Raw genomic sequence first — 24,611 nt, 5'->3', positions numbered from 1 at the left:
AAGTCTACTTTCAAAAAGCTTTTAATTGTCTCCGGTTGCCACTAATTGTTGACAGGGAAACAACTAATGAGGATCCAAACAATCTCTCTCTGTGACTTATGTGACTCCACATTATGACAACAAAACAACTGGTCATAATGTGGAGGAAGATTGTTGAGTGCCATCATTCACTTTAAACGATATCGCAACGTGCACTCACATTATAGTTGCAAAAGAGGTCTATATGTATTAGGCTGAAATATGTATAACAGTATATTGCAAGTACTAATGAAAGAGTGGATGGACTTTTCCCTGAGCTCTACATGTCTGTCTCTAGGCACTAATTAAAACTGCTTTTCCAGTCATATTGTGGAAAATGAGACACAACATTAGAACCTGAAACTCTATGAAACCACTCAAACAATTAATAATATGACAAAAAAATAGGTTACAGGATATGATACAATGAGCTATTTGGCCTAAATATAGGACAAGGCAGTGTGGCTTTGTGTCAGTAAGACAGCCAGAACTGAGAAAATCAAGTGTGGGCTTCACACAGGACTATTGTGATAAACAAACACACACTGTCCCATCACCACCTGAGTATTCAATGTCGGGACTTTTAGTAGAATAACAAGGTGGTACCACTCACACATGAGGTTGAAGATGGCCTCCAAATAACAGCTTCTATTTATTCCATGGGGCAAACTTATATCACCTGATATCCCAGTATTATATTCTGCTCCTACATTTGTCAAACTGACACCACATTTCATATTCTGGACATAAAATGTGTTTTAAGTCCTCATCCAGACACGTGCTCTCAAAGAGGAAAAATGTGCACTTTTTCCTCCCACAGACCACAAATATGCTAATGTGGTTACATGTGGTTTGTACATAGAAAATCACCATAATTGCCCTTTTATCTATTTTAATACCATTCAAATTGATATTTTACATGTCAGATAGAGTCTGTGAGCCGTCCTGGAGAGGGTACTGTATGTTCCAGTGGTGATAATGCATAATTTAGTAGGATTATCGGTAAACAAACAGTGGCAGATGCAGATTTATTATTTAAGAACAAGTCACTGGCTATTAGGCATGTGTCCATCTTCCCTGGCCTTTGTGTGTGTGTGTGCGCGCGTTTAATCCAAACATATCGGGATGACAGACTGGTCGATCGATCAGATGAGTCACTAAAAACAGCATCATGCTCCAGGATTCAAACACTCAAATTCCCCATAACCAGCTCAGACGGAAAAACCAAATCACTCCACTTTCACCTTCAGTCAGCTCTCACTCTGAGTCTGAACTGAAACGCAGTGGCAGCTCTAAGTATAGCAGGACAACAGCATCCGAAGCTCAGTGGAAAGTTACAGGAAATCCATGTTTCAACCCTATAAACCCCCTTAATTTTTTTTTAATTAAATTTGAACATTATGGCAAACACTGGCATGACATAAGCCCTGAACGGTGCTCCTGCTGACTCATATCTCTAAAACATCAACAGCATCCTCACATGGACTTCCTGCCTTTTGCACCGTTTTCCTAGAGCACTTCATTTTGCCAATGAGGTAACTAAAGTACATGTAGTAAGGGAGAGGTAAAAAAAACCTGAAGTAAATACTCAACCAACCAAACTATAAATGTTCCTGATGTCTCCAAAACCTCAGTGCTTAGGGGCTAAGCAACACTTGCGCTCAAGAACATTTTCAGAGGTTTTCCAGCAGCATTTGAAAAATGTTTACTAGTGGGAGGAATTCCACGGCTTTTAGGTGAAATTTGAATATTATCATGTGGGATTTTACAGAACAGCGTCGCGCTCTTGCATTTACGTTGACATTATTAAGGGGTTTAATTAAGCCTTAAGTATGTTTAAGGTGCATTTCAGGGTTTATTTGTGCGTATAGTGAGAAGCGTGTGCGTAAAGAGAGAGATGGTAACAATATTTATCCGCTATTTCCCAAATTGCTTTTGGTCTGTTACAGCTTTTAGTGCGTAGTGCTCTGTCTGTATCTCCCTCCTCCCCCCTCACCCCACTCCCTCTGTGCGTGTGTGTGTGTGTGTTTTCTCCTGTCAGCGGACCTCGCCGTGCTCCATGTGAGCGAAAAAAAGAAAAAAAAGAAAAAATAAATAAATAAATAAGACGCGACTACGCGGGGCTGCTGCTGCTCCTGCCGCTCCGGAGCCCTCTGGTGATGCAAAACACTAGGAGCACACACAAGAAACCAGCAACCTGCGCACGAATTATGTTTAATCCCACTTTACAACCCCTTCAGTTTCCCGGAAAAGAATAGAAAACGCATCATTTCTGACCTGCTGCCAGTTCTCCTCCAGGGAAGGCATCGCGGAGAAATACCCAGTGTCATGAACGAGTTGGAGTTCCTGGAAAATACTGTAATTCGCCAACACATCCATGCTTGATGCAGAGATGAAAACTCAGTAAACAAGTCCGGAATCCAGACGATACAAATCGCACTTCTTGTTTCTTCTTCTCTGACTTGTTAAATAAAAAAAGAAACGCTGGAGGAAAAAAAAAACCTCAGCTGGTGCAGATGAGCGCACCTTAACACTTTAATTAAAAAAAGAAAAAAGCTAACAGGAAAGAATGAGTTTTTCAATTTTATTTGCCAATGCAATCCCCGCTCGCCTCTACTCGTGCTGTCACGCCTCTCTCCTCAGTCCGAGCTCACGGGGGGTGCCAGATCTATTTCCGCATTGCCAGATTGCCAATAGGTCTCCGTACAAGCTGCCAGGTTGCCAGGTTTGCTCCTCCAGCAGTAGACTGGACCCCGCCGCAATCCAGGCGACCGGCGCAAGAGGGGAGGGAGGGAGGGGAGGAGCCACCTGTCAGTCAATTTCATGCGTGACCTAATAAGGTAAATAGGGTTGATAATGTCGCTGGCGTCCAATTAAGGAGGCGCTTAGACTGAGGGAGTGGGCGGCGCTTGCTGAGATACGGAGAAGCTATTGGCCGCAGGAAGCCGTCAGTCCGGCCCTAGATGGCAGTGAGGGGTGAGTTATTTTTAGAGGCCTATATAAAACCAACAGCATTCCTCTCTCAGTCATTACAGGCTGCACAGGCAGAGGGGAGAGAAACCAGGAGTGCTGCTGGCGTGAGGCAACAGAGACAAAACACACACAAACACTGGTATGAATCTGCAGAAAGAATCAGCTAAGCATCAGAAGCAGCAGCACTGATGCAGGAGATAAACTGCAGTGCTGTGTTTCTGAAGTGTGACAGCTTCACAGCAGAGACTCTTGACACCATGTGGTTTTCATGTGGGGATGTGTGCATGGAAAGCAGGGAAGCAGCGAAGGGCAGAGCTCAGCCCGATCCTCCCACCTGTTCAATTTTCACTTTAGTTTACTCCCTGAATCAAAGTACAAATAGACCGAAATTAATTTGCATGCTGTTGTTTCCACACTATAAATAAATTTTGTCCTGACCTGAACTCACATTGTTTCCAAATGTTTCTGTTTTAGTGAAGAGCAGTGGTGAGAGGACAGCCCATGTCCTCTAATCTGGTAAAAGTCACACTGAAGGGATTTAGTGCTGCGTTTACTTTCAGTCACTGTGAAAAATGGTCGTATTAAATGTTAAACTATTGGCGATAATTCTGGCAATCGATGTTGTCGAGTGGCAAATAAAAGAAGAAACGGAAACAAACGTATCCTTAAAAGCCTCTAACCAGTTTGGGGTCCTCTCATAAGCTCAGTGAAGTATCTCTGTAGCCCTGGAGGTTCGTTTATCAGTGGTGAGATTGACTCCTGATGCAGTGAATCATTTCTGGGTGACTGCGGCTTGTGTTCATTTACACCGGACAGGTACAGCAGACCTCTGCTGCCTGTCAATCTGCTGTCAGCCCTGCGAAACACACATGTGGGTGATGCTGGTGCATATGTTTGACTGTTTGACACTGACTCTCTGTTCACCATGGCTGCAAATAAATGGGAGACATGCTGGCATCTAAGTGACATCGAAGGCTCCTCCAGCTTTGATTTTATTATCTGTGTGCCAAAATGTCGACACTCGCTACAGCATGTCAACTTTAGATTAAGGAGTCAGTCGGTCTAGCATAGGTAGAACTAACAAACAACTGACCCAAAGCTTTCCGGGTTAAACTTTAACATTTACCAACTCCTAACGCGTGCAAGGCTAATTTGGCAGTAATTGTCTGAACAGAAGGGCAAATGAAAAATAATTGTGGAGAAATTAATGTGCCATTCCATTATTATAGCATTCACTGACATCACTTTAACAGCACTACAATCTGCATTTTAGCATAATTATCCTGTCCAAATGTACTGATAGAGGATTATATTGTGTAACCTTTTTTAAGACAAACATAGGTATTTTATAGGAGTAAGTGACATGAGATAACATTATGCATATTGGAAGCTGTTTTGGAATAATCACATTTAGACACGGGTTGGTTTTAAGGCATGTGCTTGTACATAAATAGAATATTCTTGCATGAAACATTGTCATAAATTAGGGTAAATGTGTCTGTATTGGGTGTGTATTGATTATTGGTACATGACACAATGTATCAGTGACCTATTTGACGCCTGAGGACAGACAAGGTGCTTCCTCTGATATATTAAAGCCATTATTAAATCAAAGAGAAAGACTTGTACTGACCAGTTCCAACAGGATCTCAAAGTATTTTAAGAGTGGCTCAGTTGTAATTAAACAGTACTGGTGGATTCTTACACGATGACTATGTTTTACAGTTTGCTGCACACACATGTTCCTTATGTTCTTTTATCCAGTCTGTCCTCTTCTTCTTCATCACTTACCATATTCTAATCGTTCTTCCCCTTTGACTTTCTTTGTTTCTGTTATCCATTTACTTTCATTTTCCGTTTTATTTTTCTTTCATTTTCTTCTACCGATCGATTTTCCTTTCTGTTTCTTTTTGCTGACTTTTTCCAGTTTTCTGCAGCTAGTTTTACGTAATTTAAACCTGACCAGTCTTCCTCTTCCTCTGACCCCGACATAAACCGCCGCACATTCAACTATTCTTACAAATTACATTAATTGGCTTAATGAGGGTGCAATAATTAAAGGTCAAAATCTGAAACTCAAATGTGATGTCCCAGACAACACTGCTTTAATTTTGACAAAGCCTGGAGAGTAATGCATTCTGGCACTTTGTTTAAGTTTTAAGCAAAGCTGCAGGAGGTGGTGTTATTAAAGGTCATCTTAAAGACACTGGAGCTTCCCCACCTCCAGCCCAGGTTTGATAAAAGTTGGAGGGACAGTCTGTCTGGGGAAGAACCTGCTTACTTGTTTATTTTGGGGAAATATGTTTTTTAATGTCCACTGCACTGAATAACAACTGAACATAAAGCCCCAGTGCTGAATGCTTATCTAAGTCTAAATACTATTGGCAAACTAAATACTACATACACGTATGATTATTTCAGTTCAATTAAATGTTCTTGGAATAAGTGGAATAGGCCTAAAAACAGGTGTTGGGGTATTCGTCTGTCGATCTTTTTCTCTCTTATGCAACAGCACCGTGATGTGTAGTCCATACTGACGATTTACATGTTAGTGAGTTAACACTTCCTTTGTGTTGTTGTGCGCCTGTGTTTCTTGTCACTGTGGGTCTGAGCTTCTCCTCCATGTGTCTCATCCCCCGGGGACATGCTGCCGGTCCCTGAGGACTACAACGGCCAGATGGCTCCTATATCGGCTGTTTCAGGACATTTTCCCCATTGATTTTTACAGCTCAGTCTGCCACTGGAGGAACCAAGGAAGGAAGAGGAGGAGGAGGAGGAGGAGGAGGAGGAGGAGGGAGCTGATGGGTGGTGGAGGAGTATGGATCAATACTACAACTAACTGCCTATAAGGCTCTTAACACATGCCACATCCAACCCACTACTATTTTACTAACCCTTCTACTATTACATTTACTGTATGTACTACAATATCCCATATAATATAATAGTAGCAGTACAATAGACAACTCCTGCAGGTATATTAACTTTTCTTCTCCTCAACCGGATACCATCATTACTACCATTTACTATTTTTATACTTTTCCTCTCTTATTACCACCGCTTTTACTAGTAGTCTTCGATCTAGTTGTACTGCCCCTACTATTAGTAGTAGTAGAGGTAGTAGTAGTCATCCTGCTCTTACCATGGCAACAACTACTTCTAGTGATCCTCCTCTTATCAGTGCTACTACTCGTACAGTAACCTTCTTCCTACTACTGCTGCAGCTAGTAACAGTAGTAGTTATCTTTCATCTAATACTAATACAATTACTACTAGTACTATCAATACTACTACTTTCACCACTTCCACTACTAGTAGTACTACTGATATGGCCACTACTACTACTGGGATGCCTCCCTCTACTACCATCGCTACCAGTAGTACTCCTCCTCTCACCACTAACAGTCCTCCTACTACCACTGTTACTCTTTATCCTGCTACCTCCACTATTTGTAGTAGTAGTCCTCTCTTACTACTACTGCTGCTAATACCAGTAGCACTCTTACAACCATTAGTAGTGGTAGTAGTTGTAGTAGAAATCTTACCTTACCATTATCATTGACACCCATGCTCTTACCGCTACTGAAACTACCACCATAGTACTTAGTAGTCTTTCTACTATTGCAACCCCCCCATTGCCATTACTACTACTACCACTCTTACAGTAGCCTATTACAAACTAGAAATGGGACAGGAAAAGGAACTACTTCTACAATTAACTATGCTTGCTCCTACACCTACGTAGTAATACTTTCATCATTACTACAAATTATCTGACTTTTCTGCTCGTATACTACTCCAATACTACTCATAAGTACAAGCAATACAACAGTAGTGCTTGTGCTGAAAATTACTACTACTACTACAGTACCAATACCCATGCTGCTTTTACCCACAGTTTAGCCTTTTTCCTTTGTCTCCTCTGTTGTGTTGAGAAAATGAAAGAAATTATTAAACAGACAAAGAGGCTTAAGAGAAAAACGAGAGAAAGGAGAGGCAGAAAGAGAAGGAATTTCACGGTAAAATGGATCTCTAGTGTAATTCCATGTTTTCAGTTTCTGGCTAAAGCCACCAAACACCACCAAAAGGAGAAAATCCAAAAGCTGTGTGTGTGGGCTGCATGTCTCTCCACCACACAACCTTTTAAAATCTGGGCATCGCTGCTAAGCTCCACACACACTCAGTGTTATAATCTTATTATTGTGTTGTGTTCTTTTGGCTCAGAGAGGAATTGGAGGGAGAGGAGGAGGAGAAATGGTTGGAGCAGAGGGAAGGGATTTTAGCACTGCGTCTCCATAATCAAATCATAGCTGGAACTTCAGGATAGTAAAATAGAAATTAGGATAAAATCTGTAGTCATTACTAGTCAAGATTCAATTGAGTCAGTTTAGGTATGAACAGAGGGAAGTGTGCTGGCAGTAAAGTGAATTTGTAAAATCAAAGTTGACAGAAAGACCACTGAACTGTGAAACAATCTCAGGTAGGAGGTCATCATAATCATATCCTTGCCTCAGAAAGCTCAGACATACCATCCTTTATCCTGGGTTTGAGGAATATGTAGGCTCAGAAACATTTAGGACTGTAGACTGTAAACATCTTATCTGATCTGTGTCTACTGCAGTATCTGTGCGGGTGCAACTACAATCAGTTTTGTAATCTTGATGAAGAGTCTCCTCCAGCTCAGAACCCTGTTTTTATTATTTCTATGTTGAGGACAAGAACAGTTGTAGAAAGAGATGTTTGTGTCCATGCCTGTACTGGGCATTACACTTTGGTACAAACATAGATATAATAATTTAAGACAACCCACATGTTAACCCCATTTCCATTAGTGTCCACTGAAATTAGCATCAGGCCATGTTGACTGTTAAGGGATGTGGCGCCGACTTGTGAGGTATGCACTCAGCCTGCTATGGTGGTTACTGTGGGCTAGCTGCATATCTGTAGTTTGGCTAAAAAGATGTTGAAATTCTTCAGACTTGGCGGAGATGGGGCAAAGGCCAGACAGCACAGGGGCACTGCTCCGCCCCTGAAGTCATTGGGACAATCAGTGTTAGCCTCTGAGAGTGTTTAGAATCAACACAGTTTAAGTCAAATCACTGTTAACAAGTCACTCATTTATATCATCATATCATTTTACACGTGTGTGAGGCCAACTTGTACATGGTTTCTACACCAGATATAATAAAAAGCGTTTTTGGCATGTGCATAACATGTGTCATGCAACCAATACGCCTCCATGTTTTTATTAATTTAGCCGTCTACACTGCCCTTGTGTTGCTATGTGTGTCAAACATGATTTACACATGTAGATACGACCCAAAACCTATTTTTATATTTCTGGTAAATGTTTTCCTGTCAATGTGCATAAAAGACTCCACAGAAAGCCTCCAAACAATGTGTTTAAACAGAAAACAAAAAAATACTTTAAGCTAAAACAAATAATCCACCTTCTCCTATATCAGTCCTACTACTGAAGACAGCCAACAGTGTGTTTAGGTTTATATGTTCATTCACTTTCATAAAGCATGTTTTCATGATCAAACATACAAAAACAGAAAGACTTCTTAAGTAAAGGTAACTCTATTTTTGTTTTGTAGGTGTTTTGAATGACAGTTTTCTCCTATTCAGTGAATTCCTGCAGGCTCCCTTCAAACTCTCCTCTGTGCTCTTTGGTACCAGTATGCTTCCAATGCATGAATTAACCTGCACCCAAACACATGTCTGGTATGGGTACAAGCTCCATTGTATTACTGTTGTGCTTTTGTGCAATGTCTTATTATCTAGTGGACTAATTATTATCTGGAGGAATATGACTTTGGTAGAAATCTGTTTCCGTTAATGAGTGCTGTTTAACTCAGATTTTCATTTCCACAAATCTCTGCAGCAGAGGTAGTGATAACAAAATGAATAGTCACCATACCCACTTTTAGAGGACACACACAGCAGGTAAAAAAAAAAACTGCAGTTGTCCTTCAAACTCTGCAATGATTTGGCGATCTGTGACAATAACAGAAGAGTGAAGTTTGCACTAATGTCTGTGAAAGACCAAGACCACCAGGGAAATGAAAAGTAAAGAATTATTCATGAGTCAAAACTTATTCAGAAATACAAAATCAGAAATAGTACAACTTATGACAGCATGTCAGCTATCTGACTTAATATCTTATTTGGCTTTGTTATATTTGTGACTTACCATGACTTATAGATTACCCTAACATCACAATAAAAATTGTCAACAGAGACTAGATTAATACTACACAACTGTTCAGAGTTGGCCACATCAGCCAAACCCAGTACTGCTCCCGCAGGCTTGTGTTGCAATATGCATAAAAAGGTGCTAAGTAAGATTATAGTTTAAGCCACAGACTGTAAATATTAATCTTTTTATGGTTGAAAACTGAAGCAGGCCCAAGAACACCACAACAACAAAGTCCTCTTGGGTGCAGCAGAGAAGGCATGTGACCCTGAATCAAGGTGGACAACACAGAGAGCACACAAACTGTTTGTCTCTTTGACCCGGCGCCATGTTCTGTTTCGAGAGTCACAGCTGGATCACTGAGCCAGACATCAGGAGGCAGCAGAACATTTCTGTCTTCTAGAGAGAATCAGAGGTGAAGCCACAGGCTGTGAACCATGAGCAACATGGTAAGGCCTCAAAATAACACAGGAACAACTTTTCACATTTCACAACATCAGCAATGGAAAATAACAACATAGTGTTCAGTAGGTCTGTTATAACAGCAGTTTGTTCACAACATCCAAAACTGGTTAAATCCATTGGCATGGACAGTAATATCACCAGATTTGACCCACAATTAACACAATTTCCAGCCTTTCCAGCTTAGTCAAGAATAAAACAATATATAAATATTGCATTACTGCTTGCACAATCTGAAAAAGTGCATGAAAATGCTAATGGAAGCTCACATTCAGCCAAGCTAGAAGGAGGAATATGTTTTAGAAGTAATTCAATCATTGGTTTAAAAACTGCCACATTAAAGCCACATACATGTTTTAACCCTGATGTCAGTGAACAAGAGACAGAGAATGTCACAGTCCACACCAACTCTGAAGTCCAGCTATAAGTCTCACTTTTGCTGTATATTTCATTCCCAAAATAACCCACAGCATATAGACAAAGACACATCCTGTCTGATTCACACAAACCACTAAACCGAACACTTTCCCGACCTTCCCTTGCTAAACACGTAGCAGTGATATTTCCTGTCTGCTCCCGTCCTCCTCCTCTCATGTTTGTAATATTTTTAATAATGGAGAGGAAGAAGCAATATATCCTCGAGCTGGGGGAGTGATACAGGGTTAAGCATATTCTGCAGCTAATTGTGCTTTCTGGTTTTTAATAAAGAAAAAACACACGCCTACAGGCTTGTGTGTGTGTGTGCATGCGTGTGTGTTTTCTAACTAGAACCGAGTAGAAGCAAAAACATGAGTAACAATTTACAACTGAGAAAGTTAAACATCACATTTAAATATTATATATTCCAATATTAAAATTGCAATTGTGCATTGAAAAAATATAAATTAAGTCTTATTATTATCTCTGCTGTTATACCTGGATGACCAACTTTCTTTGGGGTCCCACTTTTAACATTCATTATTATTTACTTTAATTATTTGCAGTATGTGACTTTAAAGGGTTTTTTTTGAGGCTCGCCCTTCTGACCAATTAGAAATTTTCTGTTATATCTGCTTATATAGTAAGCAGCATTTTGATTTATTGTAATTTAATAACAACTAATACAGTACCTGAATGGCCGTGTGGAGCATGGGGGAGCGTAACAGACAGTAGTAGAGCCCAGTGAAGCAGGGAGAGGGAGAACTGGGTGTATCTGATTGTGTCAGTTTACAGTGAAGTTTCATGCTGGTGCTTTAGTTGCACATTGTAGCCACAAACATTGAATACAAAATGTTTTTTTAGCCTTTAGGCAGAAGTTTTCATACCATAAGTTGGGACTAAGTTCTTAATATGCCAGATGCAGAGGTGGTCTGTGCCACCAGGTAAGACAGGCAACTACTTGGGATCCCAGGACAGTAGGGGGCCGCCGAGGACTGACAAAGGTTAAACTATGTAAAGCACTGGCTGTGTGCAAAGTTTGCAATGACACTAACAGTCGCAGACCTCCCTGAGAGGACCCCGACTCTCCTTGGCAAGTAGCGCAGGATTCAGCAAAAACAAACACGTCTAATGAAACAACAAAAAGCAGCTGATGAAAATAAAGAGGAAATATTATTCAGGAATGAGATAGTGGTAAGTGGAGCAGCGGAAGGACCCTTTGACATGGGGTCGGGAGGAGCAAACCTCAGACCCTGTGGTCTGAGCGGCCACTCTACCAACTACATAATTTACAGTAATACTGCTTAGCTTAGCAAAAAGCCCCAATTAAACACTGTAAAAGGAATAAGTAACCAAAAATCAATTAATCTAAACTCAGGGTGGGTTTATTATTAACAGTGTTAAAAATGAGGACACATTACCAAGCTGCTGAGCTGCATCAACAAATGACTCAGTTACGATGAGTGGGACAGGAAGTAGACACAATTAACTAAGTTGTGTGTAAATGTTTTTAAAATCACTTTCAATAATTGCTGACATGAGTATCGCAAGCCTAGTATCCGCTTTTGCTGTTCAGGGTCGCAGGGGGCTGGAGACTATCCCAGCTGTCCTCCTCTCACCACGGACAAGTCTCCAGTCTATCTCAGGGCCAACACAGACAGACAACGAGTCACACTTACATTTACAACATTTACACCAACTTAGAGTCACCAGTTAACCTGACATGCATGTCTTTGGTGCAAGCACAAGGAGAACATGCAAACTCAACACAGACAGGACATGGTCCATCAGGGACACGACCACAGCCGTGCTGCTCTGCTTGAAATCTTCCCAACAATTCAGGACAGGATCACTCACATTACACACATTTCCAGGTCGTCTGACTTGGACACTGACCCGTGTTTTCACATGCAGATCCCCCCGGGTTAACTGGGGAGTTCAGGGTTCCAGCGCATGTATGAAAATGGCTTAAATTTTGATTTAGTGACTAATGAGCAACAAAGAGAAGAGAGGTTGGTTAAGCATGTTATCTGGAGTATTTCCTTACAACAAGGGAATTATATGTAGGATTTGTTTTGAATTGGATTGAATGCTCAAATTATACATTAAGCCACTAAACAGGCCGACGTGACCTAAACTTAAAATGTAAGTTTTAAGTTAAAATGTACCATTTCAGAAGACCCATCATAAGAAAAATAAACAATTTGTGGAGTTGTAAATCATCTCAAATTATTTCAGACTAAGAGCCAAGTTGACATTTTCTCTTAGCAAATTTGCACAAAATGTTGTGAAAACTGCGCATATCATTGTAATTTTACACCTTTGAAATCCCAACATGCTTAACCTTGCTTCCTTATTACTACTAGTGGGAACAAATCATGAAATAGTTATTCCAAAAATGTAAAAAAATAAGCTGCATAGTCTATGTGGATTGTAGTTGCACCTTTGCCTAAAGGGAAGCAATGACGAGTTTAAAGGTAAGTGTGGAGAAGCGAAAGCCTCTAACTGACTGGTTGGTGGATGCGGGAAGCTTAAATTGCACTTGGAGACATTATGTTCTTTATGAAGCCATAAAACAAAAGGCTGCTGCATTTTCCTTCTTATGGTCATCACACTGACCTTTGTTTGATGGCCGGCTCTCGTCATTGGCTCTTTGAAGGCCCAGGTAATGGATGTTTAAACATACCACACACATACGGCCACACATTATCATATCACACTGGGCAATAATCTGCCTCAGGTTCCGTGGTTCTATGATTGACAGATTTAAATAAATCTTCTCATTTGGATATGCCGTGACAGGAATTAATTACAGGCAATTGTGTCGAACATTAATTTAGAGAAGATTATACAATGTATTAGCTCGGCACTTATTAAACATGGTTATGTACGCAAGCATTTGTGTATTGAAATCACCCAGGCGGAAAATTCAGTCCAATTTGCTATGCTTGGCTCCCGTTACCACACCTCCCTGTCCCCGAAACCCTCCTTCCTATTTCACATCTCTCTTTTTCTAGTGTCTCTTCTTCGTTTCCAAAGGTGGGAAGATTACAATCCTTCACTCAAGTAGAAGTTACTGTGTTACTGTGCTGACAATTTACTTAATTATGTGTGAACATTGATTCAAGTTTAATAAATCTTTAAAATGTAATTTGAGTAAACCTAACTAGTTACGCCTTCGTCCTCTAGGACCTTTCAGAAATTATAACAGAAGATAACAATAAGTAATTTTCTTTTCTTTAAGTTGTTCTGTCCACTAAAAACAGAAGAGTATAATAGGAACAATTAGGCCATATTGAAAAGGTGATTCCCCTCACTCATACTCCTACGCAGCTGCACATCCTCTATAAGGTCTGAGATCAAATAAACGCACCATTTAATGAACCAGAGGTGTCTCTGGGTGTAGATTAAGCATAGAAGCAAAACTAAAAAGCGAACACGTCAGATCACCAGCTCTACACAAACACAAAACATGAAGACTTTGCTGCCAACACCCTGCTAAGCAAAGCCGCAAACTGATTTTTACCACAGAGAACAATGATCAGTGGCTCCAGTTAGTTAACCTAGTTGCCCAGGCCGTGAAGGTCGGCTGCAAGAGCGTTTGTCAGCAGCTACCTCCACAATAATGAAGCCGTTGCCTTTGTGGATTTGTTGAATTCCCCTCATCTTAGTGTTTAACTTCAGCCTTAACTAAACGTGACTGGGATTCAGATTAGTTTAATTCAGCATTTAGCTTGTGTGTGTCCATTTTTTACTCTGGTTAGTCCATCCAGCGATCCATTATCTCCATCACTTACAGAGCTGCAGGGTGCTGAAGCCGACACCAGCTGTCATTAGGCTGTACCCCAGCTTTGGCCTGCTGGATTCACCACATAGAGCAAAATTTGATTTCTGAATAAAGGTCAAAAATCAGCAACACTACCAGCAATTGTTTATTTTGCTGCAACTTAGCTTAGTTTTGTTTCATCAAGGTTTCCTCACGCAGTGACACACATTCAGTCAACCTGCAGGGCTGCTGTTATTGCACGGTGTGGATGCTTTTAGCATTCGCGTCACAACATCTGAAAGTTAATACAATCCTATAGCCTGAAGCATTTTGCTCCAAAGTATAAAGCCTTGCTGTATGAAATGATGCTGAGGTTGTAAACTGTAAACAACAGAGCTGCCGTTCCTCTGATTGTCATGTCTACTTTAAAATTAGTGACAAACAAATGAAAGTATAATTGGAGGCTTTGCTCCGTGCCGAGAGACGACTGCTGCATCACTGAATAGATTAGCTGTTTGCAGCCTTGTTGCTATGGTGGTGTACTCTACTGGGACGAGTCTGAGGGTGTGTTTAGTGTTTGGTGTGTGTTTGTGAGTTCCCTGTTATGGAACCCAGTGCTTGTTGTTTCCATAAGGATTCATCTGTTTGGATGTGTTCTGTATTTTGATGCATTTCTCTGTGTTTTTTTGCATGAATATATGAGGATTTTTTTTTTTTTGAGAGTGTGTGTGCGTGCATGCATGTGTGTGTGTTTGTGTTTGTGTTCGTTTCCCTGGTGCGCTGTAAGTAAAGCGTGGCGTGTTGCTCTAACAGGCTTGTTCTCCATTAGAGGCGCAATGCTGGGCTCAAAAATGGGAGGAAGCAGGAAAGATGGACACACACACACACACACACACACACACACATCCATTTTTAAATTCTACTTGGAAAATATGACACTCGAGAAACTGGACCTCACTGTTGTTGTGCTTTTCTATTGTTATTGTATGCGTGTGTGTGAGAGAGACAGAGAATGTGTGTTGTGTTTAATAGTTTTAACTTTAATTGCACTAAGCACAATTTCTGATAACCATCCATCATATAGATTTAATGAGTTCCGCACATGGCAGGTGATAGACAACATGACTGATCAATTGCACCATCGCTCATTTACCAGGGACAATGAATGTCATTAACTGTCACCATACAAAGACAGATTGTCAATACATTTAAAGAAATGCAGTAGTGGCACAAAGTTTAAATCTATTGTTGACTTGGTACCAATTCCAAACAATTAAATGTGTTTTTTCCTTAAAGCTGTGGGGGTTTTCAAGACACACTTAGGTTAATTATTAATGGCGCAGCTATAGTTCAGGGGGTTGAGAGGTTGTTCACAAATCATGGGTATGGTAGTTTGATCCCCAGGTCTGCCTGCATCTGTCTTTGGGCAAGACATTGAACCCCGGTTTGCTCCTTGTTGGTCGGGGAGAACAGAGTGTGCATTTGAATATGAAGCACCTTTATAAAGTAATAGTGTTGTCTAGTTAAATATGATGGTTAAATCTTTTAAATAAAACCATGAAACCATATTTTCTCATAAAAGAGCTGCATGTTTTACATACTCATATAATAAATATACTACTGAAAGCTTGCATTTCTAGGGTTCAAGGAACAAAACTGTGATTCTCATTTTAGGCTCACTTCAGTTTCTGTTTTGTCGGATATGATTCAGGTATGTTTCTCTTACAATTTACTAGGAGAAAAGAGTGAAATAGCATGATCCTTGAAACAAAAGGAAGATACAAGGGAGATGGGTTCTTTTTTACTCCTTAGAGAGAAAAAATTCAAATACCTGAGTAAGATTTTAGCATTTTTGTCTGGGTCTGTCAGAACCAAAGACCTAAGCTATTTTTAGATTTATTTTATGCTTTTGCTCCAACTAAATACATAAAGATATAATTGTGAGCTATATACATCTGTTAATTTAGGATATCATTTAGGGCAGATTTTTATTCACTTATTTTGCAAGCGAACAGCTGTAGACCTCGGCTATTTGTGCTAAGCTAAACGCAGAACTGGTGAAATTGATATTCTTATCTCCAAGTCTATAGGATGTTACATCTTCCTGCCTTCTACCCAAAGCTGCTGCACTGTGCTCCATAAAATCCATTATTTAGGCAGCTACAGTGTCAGGAATACACATAAATATATACCATATACTGCAGTGCCTTGCAGCAGTTACTGTACTGTGCTCCTGTATTCACTGACAGTGAGGAACCTGTCAGTCTCCTGCTGAGTGTGTGTGAACTGGGGTGTTACTTTAGACTTTAATGGAGAGAGGAAAGGTGTAATCTCGATTTCAACTGAAGCTAGAGAAGGAAGCACCACTGATTTCCTGTTTTTTTTCTAAACAAGAAAAAAAAAAGGCTTTTCTAAAACAAATACTGTACCAAAACCATTTTCATAGCCAAGAGTCAACCTTGATGATGACCCTGAAAAACACTGCTGCTGCATCAAAAATATCATAAAACAGCTAAGTTTCCGAACCCTCCATCCCATACAACCGAACACGCTAGTATCTATTCAAGTCTCATTTAACCTTCTGTTTCACATGTTTTCTTGTTCTAAGGCCAAACAGGTTGAACAGGAGCTGACGTGTTTTACACATCCTGTTTTTTCGGGAAAAAAGGGGGACACACTTTCGGTACTTTGGATATTTAAAAAAAGCAAAAAATGTTTTTGGACATTGGTGATTACATTTATCGAGTGGTTTAGTCCCTTCCAGATAGTTAGTTGCTTTGTTGTTTAATGTCCACATAAGGGATAAGGGGTTTCCACAACCTTTCAAAAAAACATGGAAAACCCCCTTTAAACATCCATCTGTCTATTATGTGTGCCACCTATCCCGTTCAGGTTCCCGAGGCTGGAGCCGAGAGGCTGGGTACACATTAGACCGGTGACCAGTTCATCTCAGCGCCCCACATCAAACATACTTTCCTAAATAAAACTAGAAACTTATTCCACATAAATGTAAAGATTTGTTTGACAGAAAATAACTAAATGTGTTGGTAGTTATAATCAAAAGAGGGCAAAAGAGACTGAAAACAAACAAGAGAAAAAGAGGCACAAATGACAAAGAAGAAGAACAGAATGAAAAAGCAGAAGAAGAAAGAAAGGGGAAGCTGGAGACCGGAGGGTGGTACCTGACTTAATCATCAGGGGAACTAAAGAGAGGAAGAGGAAAAAGGAGATAGAGGAAGGAGAAAAAGAGTCTGACCCTTTTCTCCTCTAACCCCATCCCTCTTTCCATCTCACAGAAATACCCCACCACACACACACACACACACACACCTCCCAAAGGTTAATGTGATGCTAATGTGGCCTATATTGAGAGGATGATCATTATTTTCAGACCTTTGCTGTGCACCTCACCTGTGTATGAAAACTGTTTGCAGAGGCTGAACAAGCACCAATCCTTCACCTGAGTCACAGTAGAAAAAATACTCTAAACATTCAGCCTTTAAAGTTTATGGATCAGTGTGAATGGTTCCTTTCATCGTGGAAATGTGCTGTACTAATGTTGCTGTTCAGGGTCAAAAAGCAGATCAGAGTTTACTGACCATGTTGATCAGGAGCCTTGTGTGGCCAGCGTTTCATTTTTCCCATGCTGACCCTTGCCCACCACAGGCACAGATCAGGGATCAGTGTTCAGTAGGTTGAAATGTGCTTTTCTATCTCGCCTTGGAGCAATTTCAGCAAAAGAATCCAAACCTTTTCACTGACGTAATCTCTGTTTTTGCACAGCACAATCCACAGTATCAGACCGTATAAACTCAACAAATCAATGCGAGTAGGTGAAAGCAACATAAAGTCAATTAGTGTTTGTACAAAACATGAAATCAAGTATGTCAAAATGGGAAGGTGAGTGCAAACATACTTTAATATGACCTAATTCAAATGTGGAAAGGTTATTCTGCAACATTATGCACTGGATGTTGTTAATGAAATTATATTTGAGGCTGTGTTTAGTCAGACAAATGTGGGCAAATGATCAGAACAATTTTCTTTCTATCACAGGAAATTTGTGTGATTCATGGTTTTAATAATGATTGGCACAGTTTTTACGCTTCCTGATGCAAACCTCCCCAATTTCTACCGGCACTCCACAGCTGGGGAGGGGAATGGGCTGTTAGGGGTTCAGTGTCTTGCCCTGAGACACTTTGACATATAGCTGGGACCGAGGGATCGAACCACTGAGCCTGTGGTAACTGTGGACCGGGGATCGAACCACTGACCCTGTGGTCCATGGACGACCGCCCCCACCAGCTGAGCTACAGCCACCCCCACGGTTTTAATGATAATCCTGCAAAATAGGCTCTACAGTCTTAGATACTCTAGCTGATATAGAACGGAAATCATCCAAATGAGTTACTTTGGTAAAGTGTAAGTTCAGTTTGATCAAACATTGAAGCCTTTGAATTCATCAGGCAAACAGCCTTTAAATTCAACCTACGCTGACTCTGCGTCAGTCTTCATGCTTTTCAACACCCTGACGTCTTTCCACCATTGGAAAACAACACCAGTGTTCACACAGGATTTTCCCCTTGTTTTTTTTTATTTTGTGACCTTCGTCTCTTTGATTATTTGGCTGTGTTGGCATCAGGAAGTGGCAGAACAGCTGGAGCACAAACCATTTACAGAGCCGCCACTGCATCGTTTTTGAGGCCACATACTGGATGGACAACTAGAAGAACATGAGGACCATTCTTTGACCAAGTGAAGCCTATACTGTACCATTATTGTTTGGTAAGGATCATTTTATGGCACGTCGCAGAAACATTTCCAAAAAAAGTTATAAGAATAACTGTGGATGATGAATCCAGGCAATAAGTCTATTCCCAAAAAACATACATAATGTTTTTGTTAAAACCAAGTCAGTTTCCTCAATTTACGAGTTAATACTTGTATAATATATGAGAATGTTTACTGAAAATATTTATAAAATTATTTCTGTCTATTCACAGCAGCTACCTGAGGGTTAGTATATCTGCTAATGGTGAAGAAACTAAAAAGACTGGGGTGACTTTTGCGATAGCCCAGTGTGCTGATTAAATATTTTTTAAAACCAAAAAAAAAAAAAAGGGTTCTAACCCTAATCTGTTCAATCAGACACGGTACCTGCATATCTTTTATTTTCCCACTCGCTCCATCAGCCCTGCTGCTGCTTAGTGCTTTGACACTGATCGCACAGCTCCAGTCTCTCTCCCATCCCCCATCACTTTATAAATATTTTTTCACTGGTTTTTATACTTAGTTGCTTGCATGAAAGGAAGCCTTTTCACCGTGTCATATCCTGGGAGGTATTGATTTATCCTGGCTCTAATTGCTTTGCAGCTGCCAACTGCTTTCAGTGCATGAGTTTTGCACAGGAAGATGAAAAGAGTGAGCCCCTTCATTTGGGTTTTCTGCCCCGCAGGCTGTGAATCTGTTGACATTTTCTTCTCACTTATCAAGACTTTAAACACCAATATGTATAATTTTTCATGGTAATTCCCAATCTCTGAGTTTTGTCAGTACACTCGTATCTTTGTGTGTTTTCAATCACTATCTTGACTATTGTTTTTAAAATGAATTGGTTATAATCCAATATCAGTCACGAATGGCACATCTGAAGACAATATGGTGTACGTCCAGTGTGAGCAGCTGAAGCAGCATCATTGATTTTTTTCCACCCCAACTGTTAGAAATTCTGACTCCTGTTTCTGAAAATCCTTTTTCAGCAACTATAATCCTTTGTTTGCCATGCCGCGGTGTTCTACGTTGGGCTGCACACCCAAATCATGCATTAACTGTGTGAAAAGCCAGTGTAGCCTCAAGCATGGACGGATCATGAGAAAATGGGCCCCTGGGCACAGAGAGGCAAAGGGCCTCCTCTACTCCTCCTTTACAGGATCCCCAAATTGAAAGAGACAGAAACAGCTACCAATGAAGCCACTATGTAGTTTTTCATTATTAGTGCGATTTTTGGTTTAGTCATTTTTCACTACATTTTGAGTCCGTTGTTAGTGGTTTTCTGGATTGTGTGATTGCTTTTTGTTTGCCTTTGGTTCTCTTTAATAGTTTATGGTTTATGTTTTGTGGCTTTGCTTTCATGTAGTGTCACATTGGGATTATTTGTCTTTTATTCCAGTCATTTAACATCTATTTTTCTGGTCATTGTGTGTCACATTTTGGCAGGTTTTCACTTGTTTGTTGTAATCGTTTTAATCGTTCTATTTGGTCTCTTACATGTATGCATATTTTGTCTCTGGGATAATTCTTCATCTCTTTGTTGCATCTTTTAACTCAGCATTTTGAATTTCAAACGAATGGTCTGCACATGGTTAATGGTCTGCACTTGTTGGTACCCAGAGCCCTTAACACTGTTTCTCATTTACCCATTCGCACTCGCAATCACACACACAGACACTCACACACCAATGGGGGAACTGTTATGCTCAACATTAATACTCACTTCATAATGAATATTGTGTGTATTTCACATAGATCCACTGCCCCCAACCTCTTGGACACCTGCGTCTGTGACCAGGAAGCCAATTTGGTAATTCATCCATGGCCTTAAGAGTCCTGAAGTTCTGTTGACTCTGAAAAATTAAATTAAATTAAAATGATGGTGTCTCCATTATGTCCCACATTTTCAACTTGGCTTCCTCCTAATATAATGCAATGTATATTTTATTCGTATTTTAAATTCATCTTTCCAAAGACACAATTTAAAGTCAGTGGCCTCTCCTGGCAGATCTTTATGCAAATCCAGATGGTTTCTAATTAACTTATTTTAGCAGTTTCTCATTGCCTCATCTGCGTAATATTATAATGTCTGTTTTGTGCTTTGTGGGTATCTAATTGAATTGCTTTGATGTGTTTATGTATTTTTCAGATGGGAGAGAGGGAAGAGACCAGTAGTTATTAGTGGAGTGTTTTATTGTACGAGAGGACACTAATAGCTAACTAAGAGCCAGTTAGTGTTGGACGCTAATTGTGAAGAACAGCAGAGTTAACAGGGGAATAGAAAACTAGGTTAAATCATGGCATAAATTGACTGCAGACAAATGCGAGTCAGAAAATCATGGAGGGTTGTAGAGTTGAATTCAGAAGCCTGAGATAAATGGATATCAGGTTGATGTGTTAAATTACTTTGTAATGCACATTTAGTTAATGTGTGTAGCATCTAATGCTAAATTCATTCATTTGACCAATTGAACCTGGAGGTCAAAGTGAGAGACTTGGACAATGGACTAGCATATCTGAGTAATCTGTTTGCCTTTTTACTTCATTATTCCAAGTAATTCTTCAGAGCTTTAGAATGTTAATCTGAATTTTGTAGTTTCCTGACATAATTACTGCTTGTTGATGTGAGTAACAGTATCACTGTTACAAGTTGTCATTTGTAATATTGACTGTCAGAAAGCTGGATCTAAGATGAGGGGAAGAGAAAGAAGAGAGGGGGAGCTGGGAGGCTCGTCTGTTCCCCTACAACCAGCGACTTTTTTGTTATGATTGTCACAAACAATGACCTTTTTCCTAAAGTGCATCTGTTTAATTATTGGTTGTCCTAAACCTACATGAACTGAAACACTGAGCTTAGTGTGCAGCTGGTAAAGCAAAAGGATGCTGGGATGGCACAACCACCCAGTCAAGGCTGACAGCATTGCACAAGATGAGGCCTTGAGGTAAGACCTGCATCCTTTTTCTTACGTTGACATCAAAACCATTCAGCTGAGAGTGGGGATGCTGCACATTGCACCTGAGACAGGTCCTTGTTCCAAACTCTTAAAAAAAGGAATCTGTGTTTAGGCCAAGAGAGTTCAAGAAGTGGTGGCCACTTAAACCTATTCTCCCTTTTTTCCCTAACATTTTAATGTTTTTAAAACTGTCTAAATATTTCCTATATTTTCTAATTCTATTGTAATAAAGAGACAGTGAAATAAATATGTATGTTTATCGTCAAACATCATGAAACAACAAATCTACGCTTTTTGCAGAGTTGCTGTACAGAAACTAAACAATTTGGGCACAGAGTTGATAAAACCAGGCTATAACTGTGAATTGATCTTAGAGGAAAGATTAGACACAATGTCAGCAGTCAGGCAGGGTTATCGGCTTTGTGATTGTGTGCACAGTAAACAAAGGCGTTTTCCTGCTCCCCAGAGCACAGTGGTGACGTAAACCTATGTTACGGTTTACTTCAGCTTGACGCTCCGCAGCCCAACATGTGAGCACTGCCAATATCAGTGATTTCGTCTGAAGGGAACAAGGGACCCTCGCTGAATTCTCTACAGACTGGAGAACGAACAGGTCCCATCCACTGACCTTCAGTCCTCTAAAGAAGAGGTTCCATCTTTTGCAGAAGGACGAGCCTGAAATGGGACACAGCTGCAGCCCCTCTGCATTAGAAAACTCCTCATTGTGATCTGTCTCTCTCTCTCTCTCTCTCTCTTTCTCTCCCTGCAGCATTATTTCCATGCAGGTTTTCTTTTGCAGGGAAAAAAGGGGCTTCCCAGGGTTTCTGTCCCCAGGGCTTCCAGCTGCAATGCTAATTTGATGTTGACATGCTTGCTGAAGAATGCAGCCTCTCTAGTCACTCCAGCATTACTCGAAAGCTTAGCAACTTGGGGCTGTTTGTATTTTTCATCTTTGTTTTCCATGAATACATTCATTTTGAAAAAAAAAAAAAAGGAAGTAAAAAATAAACACTTCGACACCTTCACCCAACCTGACCTTTCCGAAACGAAAATTCCGGACTGTCAGGACTGCACCTTGGCCTGTGAACTGGCAGCACAGAGGTTGAGGAAATATAATTAACATTGATATTAGCAGCTGCCACCTCACAGCCTCTGAACTGTAAAGACTGCTGGAGTTCAAAGACTCTGCCTCCATAAACAGATCTTGGGGAAAGTCGGTGGTGGCAGATTTGGAAAGAATATTTGAGAGAAATTAGGTGAAGGAGAAATATATAAACAGTATTAGCACAGGGGAATAGAAGTGCTACGTTGGTATCAGATATGCTTCCTTCCTATGTATTTCTATACCATATTATTTTTACACTATTTTTCAAAAAACAAGCCAAATTTTTAATGATGGGAAGTGATAAAACACTGAAATGAACTTATATGTTTCAGTTTCATAACATGGAGGCTCCTAAAAAGTAATGCACCATATTTTTTGGATACATTTCCATTTTTTTATTGGAAAAGGAACAGCGGTGGGTGTATAATCTGCAGACCGGAGTTTGAGTCCCATGTTTGGTTGAGTTGAGGCGAGGTGTAGCAATTTAGGTGCATCTGTTCCATGGGTAGTGTTTTGGTTTTTGTTTTAAGTCATATTTAAATGTTCCGAATCTCTGCTGAAGACCGACAGTAATGTAGTGGTAATGTTGTGTTATTGTCAGGTAAAAGTAGCTTGAAAGGTTTAAAGCAAAGTGTGAATGCAGTAAAAAGTATCATAATTACATGTACACCCAATTGCTTCTATTTTATTTCATTCATATATGATAGTCCTATATGCATTATTGTGGGTTATGAATAAACAGACTTACATGTAATTTACCTTTCCTTTCAGACAAATGGGCAACAACATTATTTTCTACACCCAACTTAATTAAAAGTGCATATAAATCTACAGAAAATGGAGCCAGCGATAAATGACCACATGGCCTGCTGAGAATAGTCTTCTCCTCCCAAGAAGACAGCTAACACTTACTGATTTGTCTGGTCGTCTCACCTGGCAAAAGGGTTCTGAAGTTCCCAAAAACATTGGATCAATTGTACATACAGAATTTATCTGGCTAAATTCGCATATTCTGAATCTAAAGGGTACATTGCCAGACGAAAACAACATCAAAGTCAAATTGACACGGCAGTCTGATGACAAAAGTCTTAAGGCTGAGGATTAAGTTCTACTACTGCCCAGTAAGAGTTGAACATTTCACTCGATGAGTAGCTTTGTGTAGTTTTCTATTTCATTTTAGTCTGATTATTACACCAAAACACAATAAGCCAAATTACCATAACATAGCATTGTATTTTAATTTCTAGTCTAAAATGGAATTGAGGCACCTCACATATGAGACTTTAGTCTGCTCTGATTGGCTTGCCGGTTTTGTTGGGGTCTCAAAATTGAGGTCACCACAGTGCTCACCACTGCTCCACCTGCTTGTGTTTTCCCCTTCTAAAACATTAGTTTATCACTGTTGATAGACTCATTGTCTCTGGAGTCGTCCTGTTCTGCTTGTACAGAGAGGAAACTAATATTGATTTTCTAATCATACTCTGTCTTTGTAAACCAGCAAACAAGCATATTTTGGAAAATGTCAGTGTTCCTTTGAAGCAGGCAGAAACTTCGGCCCGTATGCGCAGGGGTGTCGTGTCATGTGTCTGCATGAAGCCACAGCAGCTGGGAGGAGAAAGTGGGATTAACAAAGCTAATTTAAAAGGATTAGAGGGTCCAACAGAAAATAGAGGACCACCAGGACACCTGCTGATGCACATGGGCACGCGCACTTACACAGGCACACAAATGTCAAGTGTCCCATAATCCTTTTCAAGTGCATTGTTGCAAATTGTTTGTCTCCCACATTCATTGTGATTCAATCCATAGGAGCGCAGCTGAAAAAAAGGAAAGCAGAGAAGGAAAAGGACAACATTTGTGTGTGGGTGAGAGATTACTGTGGAGAACCAAAATCAAAAATCAATGTGACCCGAAATGCTGCAAGATTATCGCAGGCAGGACAAATGT

At 40.2% G+C, this 24,611-nt stretch overlaps 1 protein-coding gene across 1 annotated transcript in view; it reads right to left on the bottom strand.

Annotated features, from left to right (window-relative positions):
* Positions 1 to 2,783, bottom strand: part of klf7b (Kruppel like factor 7b) — a 59,940-nt gene extending 57,157 nt beyond the window's left edge. Inside the window, exon 1 of the mRNA XM_067516154.1 lies at positions 2,296 to 2,783. Coding sequence (XP_067372255.1) covers positions 2,296 to 2,397 — 102 coding nt within the window. The 5' untranslated portion in view covers positions 2,398 to 2,783. The remainder of the gene's footprint in view (positions 1 to 2,295) is intronic.
* Between the last annotated feature and the right edge of the window lie 21,828 nt (positions 2,784 to 24,611).

Source organism: Channa argus, chromosome 9 (genome assembly GCF_033026475.1).
Source record: "Channa argus isolate prfri chromosome 9, Channa argus male v1.0, whole genome shotgun sequence".
In the NCBI taxonomy this organism is placed as follows: Eukaryota; Metazoa; Chordata; class Actinopteri; order Anabantiformes; family Channidae; genus Channa; species Channa argus.
This window is presented reverse-complemented; position numbering and strand designations above follow the sequence as displayed.